Source organism: Anarhichas minor, unplaced genomic scaffold (assembly GCF_050575085.1).
Source record: "Anarhichas minor isolate MPS153535 unplaced genomic scaffold, ASM5057508v1 ptg000003l, whole genome shotgun sequence".
Lineage (NCBI taxonomy): Eukaryota > Metazoa > Chordata > Actinopteri > Perciformes > Anarhichadidae > Anarhichas > Anarhichas minor.
In genome coordinates, this window is record NW_027466449.1 from 3,693,754 (window position 1) to 3,718,511 (window position 24,758).

At 43.6% G+C, this 24,758-nt stretch overlaps 5 protein-coding genes across 16 annotated transcripts in view; 2 read left to right on the top strand and 3 right to left on the bottom strand.

Moving 5' to 3' along the window:
* Positions 1-3,776, top strand: tas1r1 (taste receptor, type 1, member 1). Its single transcript, XM_076090815.1, has 6 exons — positions 1-191; positions 289-607; positions 728-1,498; positions 1,598-1,816; positions 2,086-2,206; positions 2,851-3,776. The coding sequence occupies exons 1-6, from the start codon at positions 1-3 to the stop codon at positions 3,774-3,776; spliced, it is 2,547 nt and encodes an 848-aa protein (XP_075946930.1).
* Positions 3,777-6,806: 3,030 nt separating this feature from the next.
* Positions 6,807-7,344, top strand: LOC142948687 (transcription factor HES-5-like). Its single transcript, XM_076090825.1, has 2 exons — positions 6,807-6,884; positions 6,994-7,344. The coding sequence occupies exons 1-2, from the start codon at positions 6,816-6,818 to the stop codon at positions 7,342-7,344; spliced, it is 420 nt and encodes a 139-aa protein (XP_075946940.1). The 5' UTR covers positions 6,807-6,815.
* Positions 7,345-9,724: 2,380 nt separating this feature from the next.
* On the bottom strand, positions 9,725-10,401 carry her12 (hairy-related 12). Its single transcript, XM_076090833.1, has 2 exons — positions 10,255-10,401; positions 9,725-10,147 (listed from the first exon to the last, which is right to left on the bottom strand). The coding sequence occupies exons 1-2, from the start codon at positions 10,390-10,392 to the stop codon at positions 9,725-9,727; spliced, it is 561 nt and encodes a 186-aa protein (XP_075946948.1). The 5' UTR covers positions 10,393-10,401.
* Positions 10,402-13,697: 3,296 nt separating this feature from the next.
* LOC142948705 (transcription factor HES-5-like) lies at positions 13,698-16,121 on the bottom strand. The gene is made up of 2 exons (XM_076090843.1): positions 14,982-16,121; positions 13,698-14,871 (listed from the first exon to the last, which is right to left on the bottom strand). Exons 1-2 carry the CDS (start codon positions 15,423-15,425, stop codon positions 14,437-14,439), a joined length of 879 nt encoding a protein of 292 aa, XP_075946958.1. The 5' UTR covers positions 15,426-16,121; the 3' UTR covers positions 13,698-14,436.
* Positions 16,122-19,291: 3,170 nt separating this feature from the next.
* The window catches only part of ubr4 (ubiquitin protein ligase E3 component n-recognin 4), a 50,854-nt gene continuing 45,387 nt past the window's right edge, over positions 19,292-24,758 (bottom strand). For all 12 annotated transcript variants that reach the window (XM_076094241.1, XM_076094238.1, XM_076094240.1 and 9 more), the window contains 13 exons: positions 24,558-24,674; positions 24,239-24,429; positions 23,860-24,033; positions 23,639-23,738; positions 23,290-23,508; positions 23,009-23,122; positions 22,711-22,853; positions 22,440-22,565; positions 21,943-22,137; positions 21,579-21,803; positions 21,252-21,342; positions 20,858-21,020; positions 19,292-20,640 (listed from right to left, as the gene is read on the bottom strand). In XM_076094241.1, coding sequence (XP_075950356.1) covers positions 20,576-20,640; positions 20,858-21,020; positions 21,252-21,342; positions 21,579-21,803; positions 21,943-22,137; positions 22,440-22,565; positions 22,711-22,853; positions 23,009-23,122; positions 23,290-23,508; positions 23,639-23,738; positions 23,860-24,033; positions 24,239-24,429; positions 24,558-24,674 — 1,923 coding nt within the window. In that variant the 3' untranslated portion in view covers positions 19,292-20,575. The remainder of the gene's footprint in view (positions 20,641-20,857; positions 21,021-21,251; positions 21,343-21,578; positions 21,804-21,942; positions 22,138-22,439; positions 22,566-22,710; positions 22,854-23,008; positions 23,123-23,289; positions 23,509-23,638; positions 23,739-23,859; positions 24,034-24,238; positions 24,430-24,557; positions 24,675-24,758) is intronic.

The following is a 24,758-nucleotide window of genomic DNA, read 5'->3' on the forward strand; positions in this document are numbered from 1 at the left end:
ATGGATCTGTGTGGTGCTGTGCTTCTTTCCTTAGGCTGGCTGATGCTACAGTCGGCTGATGGGAAACTGGATTACATCTCTCAGGGACAGGGGATGCAGCTCCAAGGCGACTTCTTAATCGCTGGACTCTTTCCTCTCCATTACGCAGATGAACCAAGTGCTGCTTTCCCTTCTTTGAGTCCGTGCAATGTGTGAGTTTCACTGCTAGTCTGGCTGTAAAGTCATCCAAAATGTTGCTATCTTGACATGTCTTAATTAATTTCCCCGTTACCATGTTACCCCTTGTAGAGGTACTCCCAACAAACACGGATTTCACCTTTTGCAAGCCATGAGATTTGCTGTGGAACAAATCAACAACGGCACCGGACCGCAGCCTCTTTTACCAGGGGTGAAGCTGGGCTACCAGATGTACGACACCTGCTCGGTAGCTGCCGGTATCCTGGCCACACTGGACCTGCTGGAGCAGCAGACTCAGAGCCCATCTACATCTGAGACAGGGGGAGACACAAACTACAACAGGGAAAAGGCCGTGGCTGTGATTGGGCCAGACAGCAGCAGCAAAACTTTCACCCCCGCTGCTTTACTGGGGGCCTATCTTGTACCACAAGTAAGTTATCACCTGGAAGGTTTCAATCATGGCCTCTTGAATTATTGCATACTCCACATGACATGAAAAGGCATCCAAACAATGCAGAATCATTCGTTATAGGCTCTTCCTTTCTTTTAGATATCTTATGAAGCATCGAATGAAATGCTGAGCAACAAGTACCTCTATCCAGCCTTTTTCCGCACAATTCCAAGTGACAAGAACCAGGTGACAGCTATGATCCATCTTCTGAAACGTTTCAACTGGACCTGGGTCGCTCTCTTAGGCAGTGACAACGCCTATGGCCTGGCGGGCATGCAAAGCCTGTCCGAGCGAGCACCACACCACGGCATCTGCATCGCCTACCAAGGAGTCATCCCCGCGTACGGAGATGACACAATCCAGACCATGAGGAACATAGTGGAAAGCATACAGAAGACCAAAGTCAACACCATCGTGGTCTTCTCCAGCAAGTCGAAAGTCAAGGACTTCTTCCCGTTTGTCATTGAGCAGAACGTGACAGGTAAGGTGTGGATTGGAACAGAGGACTGGTCAGTGTCTAGTCTCATTTCAGGGATACCTGGGATCCACACCATCGGCACTGTGCTCGGCGTATCCATCAAATATACAACCTTATCTGGTTTTGAGGAGTTTGAGAGAAAGGTAGTTGAGGCTTCAATGCAACACACTGACACCCAGGAAGTCTCTAATGTTACCATGAGCCCAGGCAATGACTGTCTACAGAGCGCAGACCTGTACAGCCTCGCCAGGAAGAAGTTTTCTCTGGAGACAAATGACATCACCTCCTCCTTCAATGTGTATAAGGGAGTGTATGCTGTGGCTCATGCTCTGCACCAAGCACTTGGTTGTGATTCTGGAGAGTGCCAAAGGAAGACGGTGTATCCGTGGGAGGTGAGCAGATGTCAATTTGTGTTTTTTGCAAAGAATAAAATCTCTCAGAACCACTTTGTTTGTTTGGCACTGATGTTTCCTTCTGCCTCTCCACCTTAGCTGCTCTGGTGGCTTAAGGAGGTGAAATTCTCTCTGGAGAACACTTCTGTGTACTTTGACATAAATGGTGACCCACCCACAGGATATGACATCATTTTCTGGGTTTGGAGGGGAACTGACTGGTCAATCAGAGAGGTGGGCTCCTTCAGCCCAGATCCCATTACGCTCACAGTTAACGCTGATCAAATTGAGTGGCACAACGCGGGAGACTCGAGAACAGTACGACCTATTGCAGCATCTTTGAGTAAAGTGTTTGTGTGTAAATCTTAAAAACTCTTCAATTTCTTATATAATTCAGTGCAACTATCGGTGAGAAATATGCAAAACATAATAAAGAAACAACCTAGGATAAAGTGTTTGTCAGCTGCCTGCTTAATATATTTTGAAAGGAAACATTAATAATAATCAGACATTCAAACTTAAAATGTTGACTCCGAGTGAATCAAAGTTAAATATTATCTTTGTTGAACCCTGTTGGTTCCGTCTAGGTACCGCTGTCCATCTGCTCTCCACCTTGCCCGATAGGCCACAAGAAGCTGCTGACAGAGCAACACGCATGCTGCTTCGACTGCCAGACCTGCCCCTCTGCTACTTTTCTCAATATAAGTGGTAACATAAAGACACACGGAAAAAAAGTCAATGCACTAGAAAAATATTCAGACGAAGAAAAAAACGGACAAAGTGACAAATTCATTTGTACAGATTAAGAATATTATGCAGAATTTATTTAGTAATTCATTGTACAACCCAATCAAGCATCATCAAGATGGAGGTTGTTGTACAGTGGGAAAGCAAATTAAACAAAACAGAAAGATATCCAAAAAAGTAATTTAAGTGCACTGAGAGCATGAAAGAGCAGACGGATGTCCCACTGCACCAGTCAAGACAAAGATCACACTGGAGACAGGAAACGACTTTATCTGGTGACTGTAAAGACTTAATAAAAGGCAATTTTCTTCTTTATGATTATTCCCTATTGATCTACAAAAATGACCATTACTCCAACACAGCAGTATTTTCCAGCTGTTGTGCGTGAGGTTGTCCAGCAGGTGGTGCTTCCTACTCATACTATGTCCTCCTGATGCAGGATGCCAACTCCCTTTGCCTAACAAAGGCCTAAAAACCCTTTCTGCTCTAGACCATAACATTCTCTCTTGATGACTAACCCATTTTTTTAATTTGAATTCTTGTCACATTGGGCAAAAAAACAACAACAGCCCAGCTTTTACATCTATGCTGTCGCTCTTCCTCAGAATCCACTACATGCGAGCCGTGTCTGCCGGAGGAGTGGGCTCCCCCTGGCAGCGAGCAGTGTCTGAAAAGGACTGTCCTGCTGCTTGCCTGGGACGCCCCCCTCTCCATCGCCCTGCTCTTCTTTCTGGCCACCTGTCTTCTCATGACCTCCACCTCGGCAATAATCCTCCTGCTCAACCTGGACACGCCTGTGGCCAAGTCTGCCGGAGGCCGCACCTGCCTCCTGATGCTGGCAGGCCTGACTGCTGCTGCAATGAGCTCTTTGTGCCATTTTGGCCAGCCGTCTCCTCTGGCCTGTATCCTCAAGCAACTTCTATTCATCTTCAGCTTCACTGTGTGCCTGGCCTGCATCACTGTCCGCTCCCTCCAGGTCATCTGCATTTTTAAATTTGCATCCAAACTGCCGCCAGCCTATGACAAGTGGGCCAAAAACCACGGAGCAGAGTTTACCATTTTCCTAGTGTCCGCCACCGCCTTGTTCATTTCTGTAATCCGTGTGGCCGTCAACACTCCCCAGCCCTCTCAGGATCTTGAATTTTACAAGGACAGCATTGTGTTTGAGTGCAGTAACACCCTCTCACTTGTTGCAGGCCTTGAGCTCGTCTACGTATCGCTGCTCAGTGTCCTCTGCTTCTCCTTCAGCTACATGGGCAAAGACCTGCCAGCCAACTACAACGAGGCCAAGTGTGTGACCTTTAGCCTCATGCTGTACATGATCTCCTGGATGAGCTTCTTCACTTTCTACCTCATCAGCAGAGGCCCGTTCACTATGGCCGCGCACGTGTTCGCCATACTCCTCAGTGTCGTGGCCTTCCTCGGGGGCTACTTCCTGCCCAAAATTTATATTATTGCCCTGAGGCCGCAAATGAACACTACTGCCCATTTCCAGAACTGTATTCAAATGTATACCATGAACAAACAATGAGGATTGTATTTATTTCAGTTGATGAAAAATAGATGAATTGTATGATGCAGGAATACCAGGTAAAATAACTGGAACAACACAGGTTGAGTGTTTCTTTTAAATCTATTTAACAACTGAGTTTAAAACATGAATTGTACGTGTACAAATTGTACTTGATTGGTCTGTGTAGGGGAGAAGAAAATACAGTAATAAACTTTATCTTTGTGTTTGTATACATTTAAAAAAATCAAATTTAACTTATCTTGGAGCTATTCATGCAAATTATTGATGAAAACCGATGAAAATGTCTATGTATCTTTGGACATCCATGACTTGTTTAATCATAATAAATTTGTAATTTGATTACTTATTATAGCTCCAGTCATTGTTCAGCAGTACTAGTACGCCATGACAGTGTGACAGTGATGGGTTGTGCATGTAAACCCATGCACAACCGAATGGAAACAGATAAGCACTGTAGTCTCAGAGGCTTTGAACACTCCTGGTTTAAGAAAGATACGCTAGCCAGAAACCAGATACTGTGGCATCATGTAAACACCTGAACATTCAGGTCCCTGAACATTCTTAGTCGGTCTATAGTGGCTGAGGTGCTGCGAAATGAAGAGTAAAACTGCACAGAGATAATCAGAAACCTGGATACTGTTCTGGTTTCTCACATTGAATGTAACCAGGATACGTCTCAAAACCGGGATAGTAGTGTATAGTTTCAGGACCCTGACACTGAGGCAACAAAATGGAATTCAGCCATCATTAACTTTATTGTTTTCACTTTTTCCTACTATTACATGTCAAAATGACTGCTGTGTCAAAACTAAACGTAAGCTGCGTTCCAAATCGCATGCTTTTACAAAACGTTTAGGACATACTGCAGCTGCCCTTACAACCCACCGTTGCATGCAGTATGCATTCAATTAGGACGTCCTAATTCCTCATGACACTGCACCTTTGACCCTCTTGCACATATATCTGCACTGAGGATTGTAGGTCAAAATAGCCAGAAAAGCACGCTGGCTTGCATACGGCAAAATGCGACCAGATGCAGTAGGACATCCTGGTACTTTTGGCATACTGCATTTGACATACTATGTATTGGTATACTACATATTTTTCTGGCATACAAAATAGTATGGTAGTATAGGCACAATTCTGATTTCCTTGCATTGATTCATAAACCAAACACTAATTGACAGCTTAATTTGAATCTTAATCAGCATGCAGTCAGCCACCACCACTAATTAATCATAATTATAAGAAATTACACTAAATACATGGATGTGTGTATGTTGGAGGGGATCAACAGCGCCCCTGGTGGCTGCACTAGAGACTGTCACGCTAACACTGATTTTTGAAATGTAATTTTATTTTTTTACTGGAAAAAGAAAAATGAAGAAAATTTCCACTAGTGTGACACGTTTTATGTTTCTGAGGAAGTCTTACTGGTTTCTAGAATATTTGAAACCAAAAGTATTGGTCAAAAACCTCACAGGTATCTATAAAATCAAATCAAATCATACACAAAAGTGTATGTATTGGTGAAAAGACCGTCTTTCTGTTGTTTTGAGATTTCTTTTATTTGTTTAAGACATGTAATGCTTTTATAGTTTAAAAATGACGGTTTAGGTCGACAAAGCAAGTGACACGATCATATTTCCAGGGACCTGACAACAAGTGGCAGCTGGTCACAGATCCCTGACAACAGCATTGTATGACGTAAACTCTCACTGCATATCAAATAAATGCACAATTGGTCTGTGTGCATGTGCAACCACACACACACACACACACACACACACACACAAGCACACACACACACACACACACACAAGCACACACACACACACACACAAGCACACACACACACACACACACACACACACACAGACACACACACACACACACACACACAGTGCTGCTGCTGGCTGTTGTTTGAGAGGAGAGATGAAAAGGCCTTTTGTGGCTGGGAGGTCAGGGCTATTGACCAGTAGATGTGTGAGTAGAGTCCAAGCTTGGTTTTCCCACAGTCTCTCTGTCCACTCACGGCTTAATACCCTCGGTCAACAATAGAAGTGTGCCATGGGTGAACAAGCAGGAGTTTTATTGTCAGCACACTAAGGACCAAAGCAATGTCCTGTGGGGAAGATCTCAGGAATTCATTTGACAAGCTTCTCGATCCATTTCATTTTGGAAAAATGAATAGTCATCATCACACAATATTCAAAACATGTTTTTCATCTGGAGATCAAAAGCTTGAACCATCTTTCAGACTTTCGGTATGTTCGTCTGAGCGATACAGTGATCAGAATTGTCTACCTTAAGACTACAACAGGACACCAAAGATGTCCCAGGATACAAACAAACTGTGAACAGCAAATCACAGCCTACAAGACAACATGCTAGATGCTGTTACAGTGAATCTGCAGGTGCAGAATTTGTTGTTTGATTCAGTAATATTGCATTTATTGTTAAAGTCCTCACATCATTATTAGTTTGTGTAAAATTGCCTCATGTAGACTGAAATTTAGGAGATGTATAAAGATGAGGTTTTTTAGACTTATTGCAACGGAGTTAACGCGACAAAATGAAAAATTCTAAATGTCAAAATAAGTGGAATAAATTGAAGAAATGTCTTAGTTTCACACTAGCAATCCAATCAATTATAACATGCCTACTTTCAATACCTTTTCCCTGGATGCCACGATAATTAAATCCTGTTTAATTATTCCCTGGGAGCACATGAGGAGATGCTGCCTGTGTTCCCCTGTGTGACTGGAGCGTGAGATAAGCAACAGCTCCTGATCAGAGACTGACAGCACATCATTCTCAGTCTGATATACATCTTGGGAATGGTTTTATCTCTACTGTTCAGCCTGTGATTGCTTCACCTCCGAGTTATTGATGTGTGTCCCATTGTTACAAATCCCAGCCCTCCATGGCTTTGTTATGCTAATAACTCACTATAAAATGAAGAGTGGCTCCTCCTGGAGAGGTCAACGCATTCAGTTTCAGCCTGAAGAAGCTGCTTAATTCACCTGCACGGACATGGCTCCCTGCTCCTCCAACTGCTCCTCTATTCACCTCAATAGGATCTCTCAGAAAGACCACATCAAAGTGAGTACTGGATTTTAAGGGCTTTGCATCAGCTTGTGCAGTACAAATGTCTGATTGGTTATTGCTGATTTGAATCATGAGCCAAACCCACCTGTCTCCTCTTCCACAGTTAAGAAAACCTTTTGTGGAGAAAGTGCGCAGAGATCGCATCAACAGCTGCATCAAGCAACTCAAGATCATCCTGGAGAAGGAGTTCCACAAGCAGGAGCCCAACTCCAAGCTGGAGAAAGCCGACATCCTGGAGATGACTGTGAACTTCCTGAGTCAGCAGCTGCAGTCGGGCCTCTGTAAGAGCGACTACAACCGAGGTTACTCTGTGACTCCTCTGCAGGGCCTCCAGCAGCAGAAGCAGCAGCTCCATCAGGCCCAGAGAGTCAGCAGCTCCTCCCCGGTCTACTCCACCCTCAGGCCCACCACGCTGCATGACAGCAGCAGAGGCACCGTGTGGAGGCCTTGGTAGAGACTCCCTGTGCATTCCAATACCTATACTGAACGTCTAATGCAGTATGCCAAATACACCAAGATGTCTTACTTGGTGTATTTGCACTTACTAATCCATTCACATTTTGCAGTATTTATCTGGCATGCTCTTTTGGCTATTCTGAACCAGAACCCTCTGCGGAGTGAACGAGCAAGAGGGTCAAACGTGTAATATTATGACGAAGCAGCGTGTCCCAATTGAATGTATGCAACCGTACGTACTTTGTAAGGACAGCTGTGTACTAAAAGTAAAAATAAAAAGTATGCAATGTGGAACGCAACATCACACTCAGACCTGAGGGGACTCTCCCTCAGTATGTAGGAAAACACATTTCCAGCCTGTTCACTTGTGGTGTTACTGAATGTTTTCAGTGTTTCATCATGTTGATGAAAGATACGTAAGAGGGATTCTATCCTCCTCATCCCAAATTCACACTGGAGATCATTCACAACACATGAGCAACACCTTCTGTTAGTGAGACAATATCACAGCATCCTCATGCCTCACAGTGAGGTTATTACTGTTGCTTTATGTAACTGAAAATAATGTTCATCAACTTGTTGTGGAGTTTAAAATGTATGTCACATTATAAGAGTGGTTTACTGAACTTGTCTGTTGTGACTTATTTGCCTTTAATAAAGGAAGAATGTGTTTGACTAAATGCAGGTCGTTTGTGTATGATGTGTATTATTTTGTAATGCAGTGTTGTGAATACATGCTGTGTGTTGGCAATAGGATAATCGTGAAACGCATGTTAGTTTTAACCCAAACTTGACATTTCAGAAAGTAGAATAAGAATTGGAGAAACCAGCAAGAGTAAACTAGATTATGAGTATCCAATTTAAAAACCAAGCCCTGCGTTGCCAACTCTTTTCCAATGAAAGTAGCTAGCAGCACTAGCTCCAAAAGTTGCTCAATCTAGCAAGAAAGTCTCCAAGTCTACAACACTGACTCCCCTTCAGGACCCCCCCCCCCCCCCAATCCACTCCCCCAAAATCATTGTGAACGTAAACAAGAACATGGCTATTGTTAGTACTCACAGCCGTTAAAGAGAATTTCAACAAATATAACAACAAATGTTTCTAAAATACCGTACCTAACTAAATTTAAATTTTGATTTTGATCAAATATGTTTTTATTTTTATACATTTTGTGTAGATCTATTAATTGTGAATATAGTATGTAGGCTTTGCTTTTGAAAAAAATATGATTTAGTGTTTTATGTGTGTAATTGTGTGTTTTCTTATGGCTGGTTGCTTTTTAAAATAATTTCACTTTTGATTTTAATTATTAATTTGTGATGCTTTTTACAAGAAGTGCCAGTTCTTTAGTCAATGCAAAAAAAACACATTGCTATATGTAAATCTATAAATTCCAACTGATGCGCTCTCAGCTTTTAGTCAAAGATATTATTGTGTATGCCATTCAACACTTTGCTCGTGTCTTAATCTGTGTACATGTTTTCTTTATTCTTGGAATGAGTTCTGGATTTGCAATTCAAAGAAATGCTGCCATGTGTCCTATGAAAGGAAAGGAGGAAATGTTCTACACTAGTAGTCTAAGCAAGACTTTTAACTTGAGTATTATGTATGTTTAAAAACATTTGTGATATCTGTTGCTTCCTGACCAAACATCACATGACCAAAATTAAGACAAGCTTAGGACAGTTTTATGAAGAAGTTAATCATGAAAATTAGCAAAAATGGTATGAACATTTTATTTATATTTATTTAAAAAAAAGGAAAGTTATCATCATAAAGAGCAATTATTTTAGATTTTTCGAATAACAATATGAATACTTTCGTTACAAAATCTGGAATCAGTGTTTTTTTATTGATTGTATCTTTTTATTTTTAATTGTCATACAAATGTTAGAAATGTGTTTTAAGAGCCTAAATGTGAGAGCAAAACAGCAATATCAACAAAAATGTTCATATGAAAATCCATTTACAACATACACACCATCATTATCATCCTCATACATACAATTTGGCATAGACAATTCAAAACAGAAGAGAAATATTCTCAACAGCAACTGTCAGTATAACAGATACCGTTACATCAAGCAGTCCAAAGATAAACTCCACTGGAGTAAACAGTCATTTCACAAGATTCGACAAAACCGTCATCACTTAAAATCAACCTCCAGCTTTAAACACAAAGGAAAAGCAAACATCAAATGTGAATCAAATTAAAACAAGACAACCTTCAACTATGAGAGCCTTCGTGTTTACTACTTGTCCATCAATGTGATGAGTCAATAAGGAAACCCATCATCAATGAACAGGCTGGAAATATATTTCCTACGTATTTGAGGGAGAGTCCGCTCAGGTCTCGGAGTGTCTGTGTGTCAAAGTCTCTACCAAGGCCTCCACACAGGGCCTCTGCTGCTGCTGCTGCTGCTGCTGTCCTGCAGCGTGGTGGGCCTGAGGGTGGAGCAGACCGGGGAGGAGCTGCTGGCTCTCTGGGCCTGATGGAGCTGCTGCTTCTGCTGCTGGAGGCCCTGCAGAGGAGTCACAGAGGTCTCTGTGTTGGGTCCAGCAGACAGGAAGTGCACAGAGTCCCTCCAGCAGTTAGAGTAGCCTTGGTTGTAGTCGCTCTTACAGAGGCCCGGCTGCAGCTGCTGCCTCAAGAAGCTCACGGTCATCTCCAGGATGTCGGCTTTCTCCAGCTTGGAGTTGGGCTCATGCTTGTGGAACTCCTTCTCCAGGATGATCTTGAGTTCCTCGATGCAGCTGTTGATGCGATCTCTGCGCATTTTCTCCACAATAGGTTTTCTCAACTGTGGAAGAGGAGACAGATAGGTAAGCTCATGATACAAATAAACAATGTGTACATTTTGACCATACAAGCTGATGCAAAGCCCTTAAACTCCTCTGCAGTACTTACTTTGATGTTGTCTTTCTCAGAGATCCTGATGTGGTGAAAAGAGGAGTAGTTGGATGAGCAAGGAGCCATGTCTGTGCAGGTGAAGTTGGCATGGACTGCAGTGTTAGCTCTGATGCACCCGGAGGGGCTGCTCCTCATTTTATACTGAGAGATTAGCATAACAAAGCCATGTGGCTCAGGCAGGGCTGGGGTTCCCACACTCTGACCAGTGGGACTCCCAGCACAACAATGGGAGACATGTCAATAACTCAGAGAGCATGTCGCTGTGCGGGGCATGTTTCCCAAGATAAGCAACAGGTAATTAACATGTTATCAAGCGGTCATCTGAGAATTAATCATGGACTGAAGGTCTAAATTCAATTTTTTAGATGTAGAATAATGGAAGGTGAGGTACACAAACGTGGGTATCTTCAAAGGGGGATAACTGCAATTAAGGACCAAATGCTTCACTGCAATAAAACAATATAAGCTGAAGGCTTTCATTTTCTCTGCAAACAAAGCGTCTCTTCCTCCTAAAAGCATTTTAGTGGCAGACGGGAGCATTTGGACGCAGGAACATGTTTTTTTTAGACGAACAGAAAAAGAACAGGTTTTTTGGTCACAGGTTGACCACAGATAGGCTACACAATGTTTGAGCTGGCGAAGATAAACCGCAAGAGAAAAGAAGGAGCAGGAAGGGAGGTCGACAACATTAAAGAGTGACATCAACTGGCTGCAGGTGAATCATTTCATTTTCCACCTGTTGCTTTTCCAACTACGTGTTGCCTTATGTTACAGTTCACTTTTTCTGTCAAAAACGCCAGGGTTTGCCACAGGACCGATGTGTGAAGAAAGGTAACAAGTCATGGATATGAAAAATACGCCTTTATATTACTTTACAAAAATATACTCCCAAGTGGCCCAAGCACAGGCAGTGTTAAAAAAAAACCTGTAACATTAGAAGTGCATCCCTCATATCGCAAAACGATCAGTCAATCATTGATTTTTGAAAGAACTGTCAGTTATTTTGGTATTTGAACTTGACAGCAAACTTTTCACTTATGAATATTAAATGTATTCAATTTCCATGTTTTGTAAGGATTTATTTTTCAGTCACTGTAACTGTATGTTGAATTACATGTGGTGACACAAATCACATTTGGATTATAGTCGTTTTTTGTCACATTAGTCACTTAGTTCGGCTGAAAAATGTAGGCAATCTTTCATCATACGCTCTTGTCTAACTTCCCCTAAAAGCCTGCAGACCCTGTTGTAAATGAACTGTGTCCAATTAGAGACAAGTCAATGGCATTATGAGCGGGCTGGCAGTGTGCCTCTGAGAGGCCTCCGTCACTGGCTGGCCCCAGATGTGAAGCCGGCCTTGTGGGTGCAGTGTGAGTAGTCCCGTCTCCCCAGTTTCCCACCAGTCCCCAACATCAGGGTAAATGAGCTACAAAAGCCATGCCGCTCCTCAATGCTCCACTGGGAATGTTAATTGATCTTTTGTTGCAGGACAAACAGAAACTCTGTGTCTCGGTCCATCTGGGAAAAATCAAGTCAACTGGCCTCACTGCCTGGCACAGGGCAGCCTGTCTGCCTTTGGTCTGTGTTGACTCTTTTAATTTAAGCTTTTCAGACATCCATCGACAATGCTGAAAGAAGCATTCAAAGTTTTCATTTAGTCAGAGTAGAAATGCCACAACAGAAATACTAGCCCATTCAAATATGTTACCTAGGAACCTGTAGCTGTGAAATAAATGAAATGGAGGTTATCAACAGATTTAAAACGGTGCGTAAAAGACAATGAACAATCTAACCTGAAGTAGAATGACAAATAATATAAATACACTTCAGTAAATGTAGTTACTTGCACATGCTTTTAATTTCCAGGACTTGTTTTCTCTACATTTTCATATTTAGGTATATGTAAGTAAACATCTCTCTCTGTCTTAACTCCTCTCTGCAGCCCTCTTATCACCATTGCAGCATTTGAAAGCACAGAAACTGCCAAACCGTCAAGTCACGTCCATGTTTGGCTTTATTATCTGTCCCCTCCATTGATTTCATTGTGCACATGTTTGTGTGAATATGTGCCTCCTCTGAAAGTTAGTGTGCACTGCACGGCTGCTGGGGGTCTTTGTCTACAAGTGTGTGTGAAGACGAGAGTTCCCCTCCCACCAGCAGCCTGAGAGCTCTGAATTCCTGCCATAAAGTCTCGGCCATCGCTCAGACCCGCGGCGGCGCAGAGCGGCTTCCCGTCAGCCATCTCTCTGTGAGTGTGATATCTCCCGTTTCCCACACTCTGTGCCTATTCACTGGCCCCGAGACGGGAACAATAGAAGTGTGTCTTGTTACACATCACATTAGCTACGGTGTTTGATCTCCTGTTGAAGGGGGAGGCAGCTTCAGCCAGACCATCTGGCCTGGACAACTAGACCCTGAGAAAGTCTCATGCACGCCACATTCTCCACAACTTTTGCACACACAAATAGTTGTGAAAGACTTTTGTGGCACTTGAGACATAATTCAAGCACTAGACAGCATGTCACCACCACAACAGAAGTGGGTCATGTGTGCGGGGTGTCACCCCAGTTTTTACATTTTTTGGGAACACCTGTGCACCAGAGAGGTCAGATGAGATGAAACTTGAATGATCCCTGTGGGAAACACTGGGGCAATGATTAAGATCAAAGTTAGTGAAGTCAAATCTTTCCCTGGGTATCATTAATTCTATTTCTGAACATACAGGTGTTTTAATCTCATTGGTTGAAGGACAATCAGGTCATTCAGATATAGATCATACTAAAAATGAAAAATCCACACTGCAAATAAATCAGTGTACATCAAAACACACATTTACATCTATTAACTATATTAATATAGTCGGACTATACTTTGTGCAGCATCACTGCTCAGCTCCTGAGCCTCTCAAGGCCTGTACATGTAGATATTATTATATTGCCTTTGCTTTGAGACCAGAATACACATTATTTTGTGTACTGAAGAATTTGGGCAAAGTGTGTCCACTGTTAAAATATGAATACACTGACTTATGGGGCCTCAATGGCAGCAAACAAAGTGACAAGAGTTCGAGTAAGCTATGATTACCTGACGAAGTACCACATTTTACATATTATCCAAAAAGAGTGCTACAGTATTTAACCTTGATTACTATGGTGTTGTTCCCTTGAGCAAGGCACAATAGTGGCGCTGCGGTTAGTTGAGTGCTGTGCTGATAAGCTCTCTGGTGTGACTGGATATATGTCTGTTTCCAAAACCCTGACTAGAACACAAACTCTACCTGCTCTCATATTCATTGATCATCCATTCAATCATTCGAGACGTGATGTCAGCACTAAAACGCAAATTACAGTTTTTATGTATGACTTTATATGTACATTGTCCTCTAACACTCTGTTCTATGAGAAAATAAAGACGCTGCTATTGTTTATGTTTGTAAAACTTCATGTGAAGTTTCCAATTTATTTTTCAAGTTCAAAGGCAAACTTCTCAAGGAAGCAATTCAACAGATTCTTTTCGTAAAGATTGATGTCAACATAACATGCCTTTATAAAAGGTATTCACTTGAAGATGAAAAAACATCTATTATCAACATTACAACTGAACAGTTAACAGGTACAACACTCATAGGCCAGATAATGGTTACATATAGTCATAATTAAGTATAATCATAAAAAGATTTACAGTAAAAGTGAATCCATGGGATCCAATTAAGGGATGTTGTTGATTCATCAGCACCAAGCTGATGAAATGTATCAGTCAGTGATACGTAGTATCACAGATAGACAGTAGTTTAAACACATAAACCAAACAGTGTCTCAGACACTTAGATAGTTTCCACCCCATGAGGGTGTTACAACAAGACAATTCAGTGATGTTTGCAAAACAAACAAACAAAAGTATTTCTCCCCACAGGAACAAGAGTAAGCACTTTAAATTGTAAAGCGTATAATGTGGATACACACGGTGTACATGTTCAGTAAAACCTGATCATTTCAATACTTCCAAAGGAATACTGGCACATTGTGCCCTTTTTCGCTACACTAGTAAAATACTCAACAATATTGACTCTCCTGCCAAAGCAAAAGGAAACCGACTTCAATTAAGTCTTCAACTTTCTGTCCATGACGTTCACAGACTTAGTTCTCTTTCTCTCTGTGAGGAGGTGATGCTGCCTCCATCCTACCAGGGCCTCCACAGAGCACTGCTGGCCTGGCTCACACCCTTGCTGGAGCTGATCTGATGGAGCGGAGAGCCAGGAGGAGAGAGGGTGCAGGGAGTGTGGCTGGACGCCTGCAGGCCCTGGAAGTGGCTGAGCAGCCGTCGGTGGGCCTGAGTCTGGACCTCGCAGTGTGACAGGAAGCTGACGGCCTCCTGCACGCAGCGAGAGTAGCCGTCGCCGCCCGCCATCCGGCCAGAGGTCACGCCGGCCTTCTGCTGCTGCTTCTGATGCTGCCAGCCTCTCAGATAGCACACGGCCATCTCCAAGATGTCCGCCTTCTCTTGCTTAGAGTCGGGCTGCTGCCTGATGAACTCGGGACCCAGCAGGGATTTCAGCTGCTCGATGCAGGTGTTGATGCGGTCTCTGCGCAGTTTCTCCACCAGTGGCTTTCTCAGCTGAAGAAAAGAAAAATAAATAGAATTTAGAATACAAATTCACGCGTTTTCATACCATATGAACACTATTTAACAAGGGAGTTATGTGACTTTATAGAAATCCAATTTACCTTATGAGCAGGAGCCAGGTGCTCCTTAGGGTAGCTTGCTTGTCCAAAAACAGTGGGTGCCATAGCTGTAGAGTCAGAGCGTTCCTGCTCGGTTCGAAGAGCCAGTTGAATGTGAGCTGCCTTCTCCTCTGCCTCTGCCCTGTATTTATACACCCAAATCTCCATATGAATGTGTGGGTCTTGGGCTTGTTGGAGTTTCTCACAGTCCCCCGGCCAATGGGAGCGCTGGGAAGGGCTTTGAGGGACGCAGGGCTGCCACATGCTCAATGAAGTGTTTATAGCCGTGGGGACAATGAGTGTGTCTCCGGGGAGCAGGTGGAGGAATAGACTGCGAGAGAAAGAGTGCGGTGGGGGCGGGAGGGAGGAGGGGGGGGGGGGTGTAGCTGGGAGACTGACCCAGTGCTTGTGTTGATATGGGAAAGTGGTGACCCCAGAGGGAAGCATGCCGCTGTCTCATGTCATCTCAACCGCCACATAATTGAGCACAAAGTGCCTCCGCCACCGGGCACACGTGGGTGTTACACAGGGCCAACCATTAGAAAAGGCCAACATGCAGCCACTTCCACCAGTTTGACACACGGCAGACTTTGCTCGTGGAGCCGCGCAACAGTTGAGACGTCTCAAAGATGAATAGAAGAAGAGCTTCTCAGTGAGTTTTGAGACTCAAATAAAAATCGACTTGATGAAGAAAAGAGAATGTGTGTGTTTGGCCCACACAGTTTTAATAGGACAATATTTTTTCTTTTTACATGATAAGTTCCTGCATTTTTTGTTTTGTCTGTTCTCTTCTCAGTGGTTTGGAGAGGGCAAGATGCACTTTAGAGATCAGAGTTATTCAAACTGTCAAATGTGAACATCCATCACAGTTTATAGACCGACTTCCTGGTTCAACTTTGTCCTGTCGTACTTTTTCTGGTGTTGAAAGACATTATTACTGACATTACAGATGCTCTCATTCCACTGAAAAATCAATACTGACACTTGATATGTTGCTGCTTTAAAGGACTCAGAGGTCATGCTGTTAAAGTTCAGTCTGTCCACTTTAATTTAACGGTAGGCGAACATGATTTAAACTGTAAGACAAGAAAACTGCTTCAACTGTTAACATCTTAACAGTCTCCACACTCCCAGCACATGTTCACACATCAGGCAAACCCCCCCCCCCCCCCCTACTCATGCAGACAGCCACACTCTCATTCACTTTCCCTCTCCCCACACACACACACACACACACACACACAGCTGGCTGACCTGCCTGCCGCTGGCCACGTCTCAGTCACACGCTCCCTTCCTGCCTGTGTGGAACGTGGGAGCCGCTGTGGTCCCAGGCTTCCCACACTTCAGTGTTAATGACACTGAGGCCGGCTGCACAAAGGAAGTGTGCCCCATCGAACAAAGATTGAGTGACCAACCCCCCTCCAAATACGCACGCACGCGCGCACACGCACGCACGCACACACACTGCTTCCAGGCACACCATCTGGACGGATAGTACGCTATTGTCAGCCAATCAAGCATGGGAGACGCTCACCGTGAGAATTGGAGAGGCTGAAATAGAGACAGAAAGTTAAATGAGAGAATGGGCAGTGTGTGTGTGTGTGTGGAGGGTGCGATACCTTGTGGATAGTTTGCTCGAATTTGTTTTCACAGTTTGGGCGTAAAAATGATAGATGCACGAGATAAAAAGTTGTAAAAAGTGGATTCAGGAAAAACACACACATTAGGGACTCAAATATAACATGTTATGGTAACCTAAGAAACTATAATACCATAAAACTCTCAGTTGTGATAACGTGATGATTTAACATATTGCTGATCTTTAAAAGGCAACTTTATCTACATTTTCACATAACATGTGGAAGTGCAGGTCTAAAGCCATTCAGCTTTAGATGAACATCCATGTCCACCACGTTGTTGAATGGACATACTTCTCCATGTAGGACGTCCTCGGGCTGACATCTTTCCTCCATGTTCCCACCACATATCACTCAGGCGATACAATAACGAGGATATCTCCCTTGTTGCGGCGCTGAGCGACAAGTTCAACGAAGGGCCCCTCCCACCTGTTTGTTTAGATTGGGGCCATTGTGCCCCATGAATTCCACTAATTCATTCACATCCTATTGTCATAACACTGCTTTGTGATTGGCCGAACACTGTGAGAACCAGCATCACATTAAATCGATGGGATAGTTGGTATAAGTATATAAAGGAGGGAGGTCGCGGTGGGTAAAATCATAACTGCGACACAGGCCTGGACTGACTGGACACCAACTGACTCACCATGAGGGACCAGCACACAAGGTAAGCTCAAATGGAGAAAACTCATACGTAGAAGAAGTTCATTCGACTATTTGTTTTTAAACTTCGGTCTCATTCAAGGTTATAGCGATAATTTGTTTTTTTTGGTTTTATTTGCCAGTTTTTGAGATTTCTATCAATCAGAATTCTGCCTGAACCCCAAGACAATGGAGGTGGATTTTTGGTGAGAAACCACACCAACAACCTTTTTTTCTGGGGAGTGCTTCCAATTAATGGAGGGTTTGTGGACTATCCAAACTAACAGGAACACTAATTCTGGGAAGACAGTTGCTGTTTGACAATCAATGATGGGAGCATCGCAAATGAGACTCCATTCACCTCCTTAGTGTGAGGGCAGCAGCAGCAGAAGCAAGCCTTTTAAATTGCTCTTACAGTTGAGGATTTCTGTTGACTGCTACATTTAAATCTGGTGTATTTTCTGTGTATTCAGCATTAATCTGATGTTTTCTCCATTTTTCTCCTCAGCATGTGTAAGATGATGGTTTTGGAGAGGAAGTGCACAGACAGAGCAGTGAGGCTCCGCTCAGCAGTGGAGAGCCAACTCATCACTGGGGTGTCCAGCTCCGACGTGTGGGACAAGACGGTCTCCTTCTTCACAGTGAAAAAGGCCTTGATTTTCCACAACGGCTACACCAAATCCTCCAGAGAGGCCATGCGGCTGTTCCCCTCACCTGCTGAGGACGTGGCACCGCTGTGCTGCCAGTAGCAAGTGGACACACACACACGAGAACATGAAATGAGATGGGATGTGCGGGACTGTGTGTGTGTCTACAAGCTTCGTAGTAATGAACATTGTGAAGGAGAAGCTCCAAATGGAAAACATTCTTCAGATGGAAAAGGACTTTAAATCTGGTTTTCTGTGGGGTGCTTTCACCCCACAGAAAGTGGAAAAGATGGTAAAGTCCACAAATTGGCCTTAAAATGTGCATTTTATGCCTTAAGCCTTAATACTCCTTGAAATTGGTCACCTAAAGACCACGTTGCCAGGTGTTGTTTTTAACTAAAGCCATATTCCTTTTCATAAAGGGAGAATGTGTATGCCAATGCATACTTTGTTTTGTAAGTGTTTTTACATTGTGTTGAGTGATGTCGTGTTAGTCGTCATAACCGAGATGTGCAATATGTGCTTCATATGCAAGTTAAGAAGAAAGAAATAATGTTTTCCCAACATCTGCAGTTTGTGGTGAAAATGATTTCCTAAAACTAATAACGGTAGATTTAGATTAAACATTTTTCAAATGTAAATTTAAAAATGAATTTCTTCAGTTCGGTTAATATAAGAGTTTCTATTTGGTTTACAGGGAGTAAGAAACTTAAGTTAGTTGTCATCTCTCACATCATCAGTGTCTTAATGAAATTCACCCTCTAGTGGCCGTTATACAACTGTACCGCAACAGCTTTGTCTCTCTGGTCTCACCACCTCAGAGGTATAGTCTACAGGTTGATGTTTCTATTATAATAATTGGCCCAAAAGTCCTACAGGTTTTTATTTCTTCTTCTTCTTCTTGAGCTGGTGTGAAAGAGCACAGTAGGATAAAAGATATAGGGTTTTTGGATCAATGTGATCAAACTGTTGGAAACGCAGGTGTGTAGAGTATAGATTTAGCTTGAGCCAATGATGCTGTAAGTGCCTTGCTCAAGGATCATATGGTGGGGAAACACTAGATATTCAAAAGGCAATGCATTTTCTAATTAAGACAGATAGTGTTTCTTTAGAGAAATCCTAAAATAATTAACTGCAGAGGTTTCTTAATGAAATAACAACAGCTCCGTTCTATTGAATTGTTCCAGTGAGTCAGGACAGCGAGCTAGCATTCACCAGAACACAACTGAAGCGGCTAAGTAGAATTCAGCCATCATTCATTTTCCAATAACTCTTTTTCAACGGAGACTCCGGCCTCCTCCCAGTTGAAACCAAACGTGCTGTTTTGGTGGAGAACAGCAAATTTGTGTGACCAGCGGCTGGAACAGAAGAGGTTACCCCTGAATCAGATTTGGAATTATAACGGCTTTTATTAATCATAGGCTAAATTCAAAAAGCAGACATTCAGCAACAGTTGAACATTGTAGCAGCGGGATTAGGAGTATTAACAATACACTAGGTGAACTCCACACCATGCATTCAACTCTGGAGCACTTCTCAACGGTCTGCACGTTTAAAGTCAATCGCTGAGGATGAAACTCTGCGGCACTTTGCTTTCCAGAAATCTGTTCTGGGGAATCGACACGAGAGCGTCGGCCCGAGAAATAAAGAAACTGATGCGGAGGAAAACAGTCAAAGAAAAAAGTGTTTTAAGGATATAATGTAGGTCTGTTTTATTATGAATGGAGACAGGTCTGATATTTCGTTGCAACAGATGGGATCTTTCACAAGTCCAAAGTTCACTTTGTCACAAAGGCATAGCTTTATGGGGAAAAATAAAACAAACTTTTAGTCAGTGTTTTTTTCACCATTTTGCTTCAGAGGATGATAAAAGAAACCCGACACATACACACAAAATCAAAAAGCTCTTTTTCTGTCCATCACTCAAATTCCAGTTAGAAACTACAGACCAAACAGCAAGCTTAGCCGGCAACCATGTGACACTGAAACCGTGTTATTTTAAAAGCCGAACCAAAAACAAACTGAAATCTAACAAACAATAATGAAAACAAGATAAAATCAAATGCCACTCTTAACATGTGGTTAAACATTTTGAGTTACCTTAACATCGCAGTCCAATATTAGGGGGGGGGGGGGGGTTTGAAAGCTGAAACAGTTTCCAAGCTAAAACAGAATTCCCTCGTTCTTCCCATCAACCAAACAACTTGTTTTTTTTATTCTCAGCCCAACATTCTGTGACAATCTGTGATGTCCTTAAAAGACAGAACAATGGTGAAGCTTCATGTTTGTTGGCGATAACAGCCGTGAACCAGAAAATAAACAAAACGTCTCTGGTTTCAATCATCAGTCAGCGACTCTGGACTGAAAGCGTGTCAATTCTGTTTTAGTGCAGTTTAACATCAGCATTGTGTTTTCGTGTTACACGTTAGAGATGTTGCCAAAAGTGGATGATTTTCTTTTTTTTTAGACTACACATAGTTTCAGCTTAAAGTGAATTTGAAGATGTCATAAGGGGGAGGGAGGTGAGTAAGAGGCAATGTGTATACTCTGTGTGTGTGCGTGTCAGTGTGTAAAAAGAGAAAATCTTTTCCTTCTTTCAGTTGGTAGGTGTCCCAACTGTATCTGCAGGGCTGTTGTGTGTTGGAGGGGTGAGGGTTGAGGTTGGCCATCAGGGCAAAGAGTTCAACAAATCCTGCAGGAAGAGGTCGGGGTCTGCGATTTCAGAGAGAAGACCTGGAAGAGAAACGTGAAGTCAAGTATCTTCATAACACTCACATCACAGTTCAGAACTTACACCGGGCAGGAACCTCAACGTCAGGAGTCAACAAGCTGCACCAGAGACCATCCCGGCTCAACCAGTTGGCTCACTGCAGATTTGTCCCATTTCAGAGTGAATTCAGATTTTGATAATTATTGCTAATCAGGAAGGCAGGCATGTATGTATACTGACCTACAACATCACAGAACTCTGACAAGGACTCAGCCGGCATGAGTTCATCCTGGAAGGCCCTGAGCACGCGCTCCGAGGCCTCGTAGATGGGCATGTCGTTGTGACGCACATATTCTGCTAGCGAGAAGGACCACCCCCCCTCCGTGTTGCTGGTGGCCACTTTCTGTACGGCCAAAGAGAAGAAGAAGAGGAGAAGTGAAGACAACATTCAGCTCCGTCTCTTCTGCTGTCACGGTCAACATTGATTCATTGGTAAACACATGCAACTTTACCGAGATAAAGAAATGCATTCAATGCATTCGTTCATAGCATCCAAACCAAAAATCAGAATATCATCCGAGTTACGTTTGTGGCATCAACATGCGCAGTCGCTCTGAAAGTGTAACACATTTACCCTGAACATGTCGTAGACAAGATCCACCAGGGCCCAGAAGAGAAGAGGTGAGCGATAGACTGCGTACTCCTTTGGTGCTTTATCTGTGAGTCTGATGATGAAAGTGAAAAAGAGGATGAAGTTAGAGATAAATTGTATTTTCAATTTCATATTAAAATCCTAAATACAGTGCAGAGCATTAGGGGCGTTATTCTTTAAACTTATTGATCAAACTGATTATTTGATGTTTCCAATTTCCAACTTGATCCAAACTGAAGGGATTTAACTAACATGGTAGTAGCAAAACAAAGAGGAAAATAAATGAATAAAAGAAGTTTAGTGTCATACTTGTTGGTGGAGACTGCCGAGACCTTGCGGGCGTGTGCGTTGACCAGGAGCCTTCGTAGGAAGTATAAACGTGAACTCCTCCAGCGCTCAGGCGGCATGATGTGCATGGCCAAGATGGTGAAATAGTGCGGCCCTTCAACCTCGTACGAGCTCTCCACCCACTTTTCACACGGTTGCTCCTGGAAACTCTGCAGGTTCTTCTCCTCCCGGGACGTAGCCCTTGTACTGCGGTGGCAGAGTTTCAAAGTGAGATGAGGAGGAAAATACATGAACTATACGAGCTGAATGCTGATCAAATACGCTGACTTATGGTTTTGTGTGTTATCTAGCAGCTGGGCATTGGTACAGATGAAACGGTACTCACGTGTTGAGGACGTAGAGCACAGTGTGGATGATGTAGGGGATGAGGTGGATGTTGCTCTCTCGTCCTCCTCCTCCGGTGTCCACGCTGAACGATTGTTCGGTAGCAAAGCGGAGGAACAGCAGTTTGGTGTCGTGGATGTTGAGTTGGTACGTCGGCTCCCGCTGGCCCGTGCACTCCTGCAGATATGTGTTGTGCCTGTGCGTGCCAGAGAGAAATCCAGGTGGGAATGATTTACTGTGAGCCACACAAAGCAACGTTTTTTTTCTGTGTTTGTGCCTCAGTGTCTACGTGCAGACGTAGGCTGGTTCAAAGTTTGCTGGCCCTCTCCTCCTAAACGGCGGCGTTTTGAGGCTGCCGTCTCTGCGCATTACACAGTCTTTCTGACACCACCTGTGGTTCCCACCTCCCACCTCGGCAGGTTTTGATCTATCAAAACTATGGTTTTGATAGTTGACGATACTGTAAAACCCCGAGAGTGTGCCGATGTGTGAGCCTACCTTGCTAAGCATGTAGCAAAGGCTGATTCTGGCACATGTGGCCCCCACACAGGAAGCAGCCCGTTGCATTTGGTGTTGGCGTTCTGGAGAGCAGCACTCTCCCACTCCTCTCGCCCACGAGCCAGCCTGCCAGGGGGGGGGGGGGGGGGGGGGGGGGGGGGGGGGGGGGGGGGGGAAGGAGAAACAAAAACATCAGATTAGAATAAATGCAAAGTGAGGTTACCCCCAACAACATTATTAAATGGCATGCTAATGATGGTATTGGTGCTACCTGACAGCTGCCAGATGGCAGTCATAGTGGACTATGTTAAAGTGCGACACAGTGCTGTAGCCCTGCTGCTTCCTTGGCTTGTTTTCAAAGTCCTCCAAGGCCACACGCTTCGTGAAAGTGTAAATACCCAAAACTTTGGTTGGCTGGGACAAAGGAGACAAAGACCGAACTGTCATTATACTAGAAGATTGTCTTGCTTAGTACTCAGAGATTCATTTTGTCTGCCGACAGTGGCAGCTGAAACATAAAATAATTGAATCCTATCTAAAGAAATATTTCCATAATCATGAATGTGTACCTGGAACTTGTAACCTTCTCTACAGATACAGCAGGTCAAGCCCGGCTCCTCTATCAGCTCCTCCATTTGCTTCAACAGCGAGGTCTTGGTCACCACCTGACCCTTCTCATTGGTCTGAAAGGTAAACACATACGGCACACATAAACACCCAACGACAATATAACACTGGGCTGTGTTAATGAAGCAAAGTGACAGCGGTAGAGATACAAATGAACGCCATTTAAACAAGGTGAAGAAAAACTAAATGGAGATAAAAGTTGGATAAAAGAGGAGTAGCGTACCGTCATCCCCAGTGTTCCCAGGGCCTTCTGTCTCATGGCCATAGCCATGCGCTTCTTCTCAGATCTGGTCTCCCTGCGGGCCGCGTCGATCTTCAGGTTGACATCACTGTGCTCCCTCAGCGCCTCCAGAAGGTTTTCCGCCAGCGTGCCGATGCCTTCATCGCTGGATACCTGCTCCAGCTTATGCAAGTTGGTTATTGAATCTGTGCCTATCAGCACCTGAACAGAAGACAAGATGACAGCCAGTCACGTTAGCTGTGTCTAACGGGTTTAAATGGCTCTCTCATGCTCCCTCCTCCATACATGGCAACATTAACGATGTAACATTAACATATATAATGTTTAGTACCTGTGTGGGGGGATGCTGGGTTGCCAAACCACGAAGCAATCTGAGAATGAAGGGTAGAGCTGGTCTGGAGAGGAACTTCTTCCAGACATCTGCATCCAGACTAATGAGAGAGTGCAGAACCAGAAAAGAATGGTTTAGTCAATCAAGCACCTATATATTGAATTATATCAAAGGTATTGATAGACTATCTCTGGGAGCTTGGGAGATGCAAGAAGACCTACTTTTTGGCATTGGGGATATGTTTCTTCATGTAGTCCAGTGCACTCTGCGTGATTCCTTTCTGGAGAATGAGATCTTTCAGCTGATGGCCGTTGTTGTTATTTTTGATCCCAGCAGCGATTTTGCAGAAGCAATCCAAAAACACTTTGTCGTCTGCACTGTGCTCCTCGTCGTACCTGAGGAAACAAAGCCAGCGGTCAATTCTCCTTCGTCATAAACACTCTCGGAAGAGGTGTGGTTCTCAGAGTGGCACAAACGCATCTGAAATGATCAGCCGGGTTTCATAATGTAACTCTTTTAGCTGTTAAAGTTTCTATCCATCCAACAGTCTAAAAACTTCAATGTGTTTATATTTGTACGTAGAAGCAGAGTGATGCCCACTTTTCAAAGCTGCAACATGGTTTGAAACGTTCCACCAGGATCCTCATCTTCTCCAGTTCACCAAAGGACAGGTACGGGATGATGCGCAGCAGACCCTGCAGCACGCTGGGGTTGGAGCGCACAAACGGAGTGTTGATCTGGTCCAACAACATGACCAGCTGATCTTTGTCTCCCGTCAGCAGCAGGTTACCCTGCAAAAGACAAACCAGTGTCCATTTGATTTACAGTGACAAGAAAGAACATTTACAGGTTTTGATTCTCTTCTGAAGTCAAACGTTTGTTCTTTCCTCAGAAGGCTGAACCTGGTCTAGATGCTTACCTTGTCCTCTGAAATCTCGGCATTGGCTTCATCCAGAATGATCTCCATGATGCTCAGAACCTGCTCCGCTATGGAGGCTCCACCACTGTCCTTACTCTCCTGTTCTGCCACTAAAGCCTGAGGGGGAAATGGACATTCAAATGTTTCTCATAACACTGAAAGTAACTGACACACTGTATTATGAAAGCCTCGCATCGCACT

Coding starts and splice junctions, on each gene's coding strand:
- LOC142948705 (XM_076090843.1), bottom strand. CDS start 15,425: ATGCTTCCCTCTGGGGTCACCACTTTCCCATATCAACACAAGCACTGG. Junction 14,872..14,981: donor ACCTGGCTCCTGCTCATAAG/GTAAATTGGATT, acceptor TCTTTTCTTCAG/CTGAGAAAGCCACTGGTGGA.
- LOC142948687 (XM_076090825.1), top strand. CDS start 6,816: ATGGCTCCCTGCTCCTCCAACTGCTCCTCTATTCACCTCAATAGGATC. Junction 6,885..6,993: donor CTCAGAAAGACCACATCAAA/GTGAGTACTGGA, acceptor CCTCTTCCACAG/TTAAGAAAACCTTTTGTGGA.
- tas1r1 (XM_076090815.1), top strand. CDS start 1: ATGGATCTGTGTGGTGCTGTGCTTCTTTCCTTAGGCTGGCTGATGCTA. Junction 1,499..1,597: donor AGACGGTGTATCCGTGGGAG/GTGAGCAGATGT, acceptor TCTCCACCTTAG/CTGCTCTGGTGGCTTAAGGA. Junction 2,207..2,850: donor TACTTTTCTCAATATAAGTG/GTAACATAAAGA, acceptor GCTCTTCCTCAG/AATCCACTACATGCGAGCCG.
- her12 (XM_076090833.1), bottom strand. CDS start 10,392: ATGAGGAGCAGCCCCTCCGGGTGCATCAGAGCTAACACTGCAGTCCAT. Junction 10,148..10,254: donor CTGAGAAAGACAACATCAAA/GTAAGTACTGCA, acceptor CCTCTTCCACAG/TTGAGAAAACCTATTGTGGA.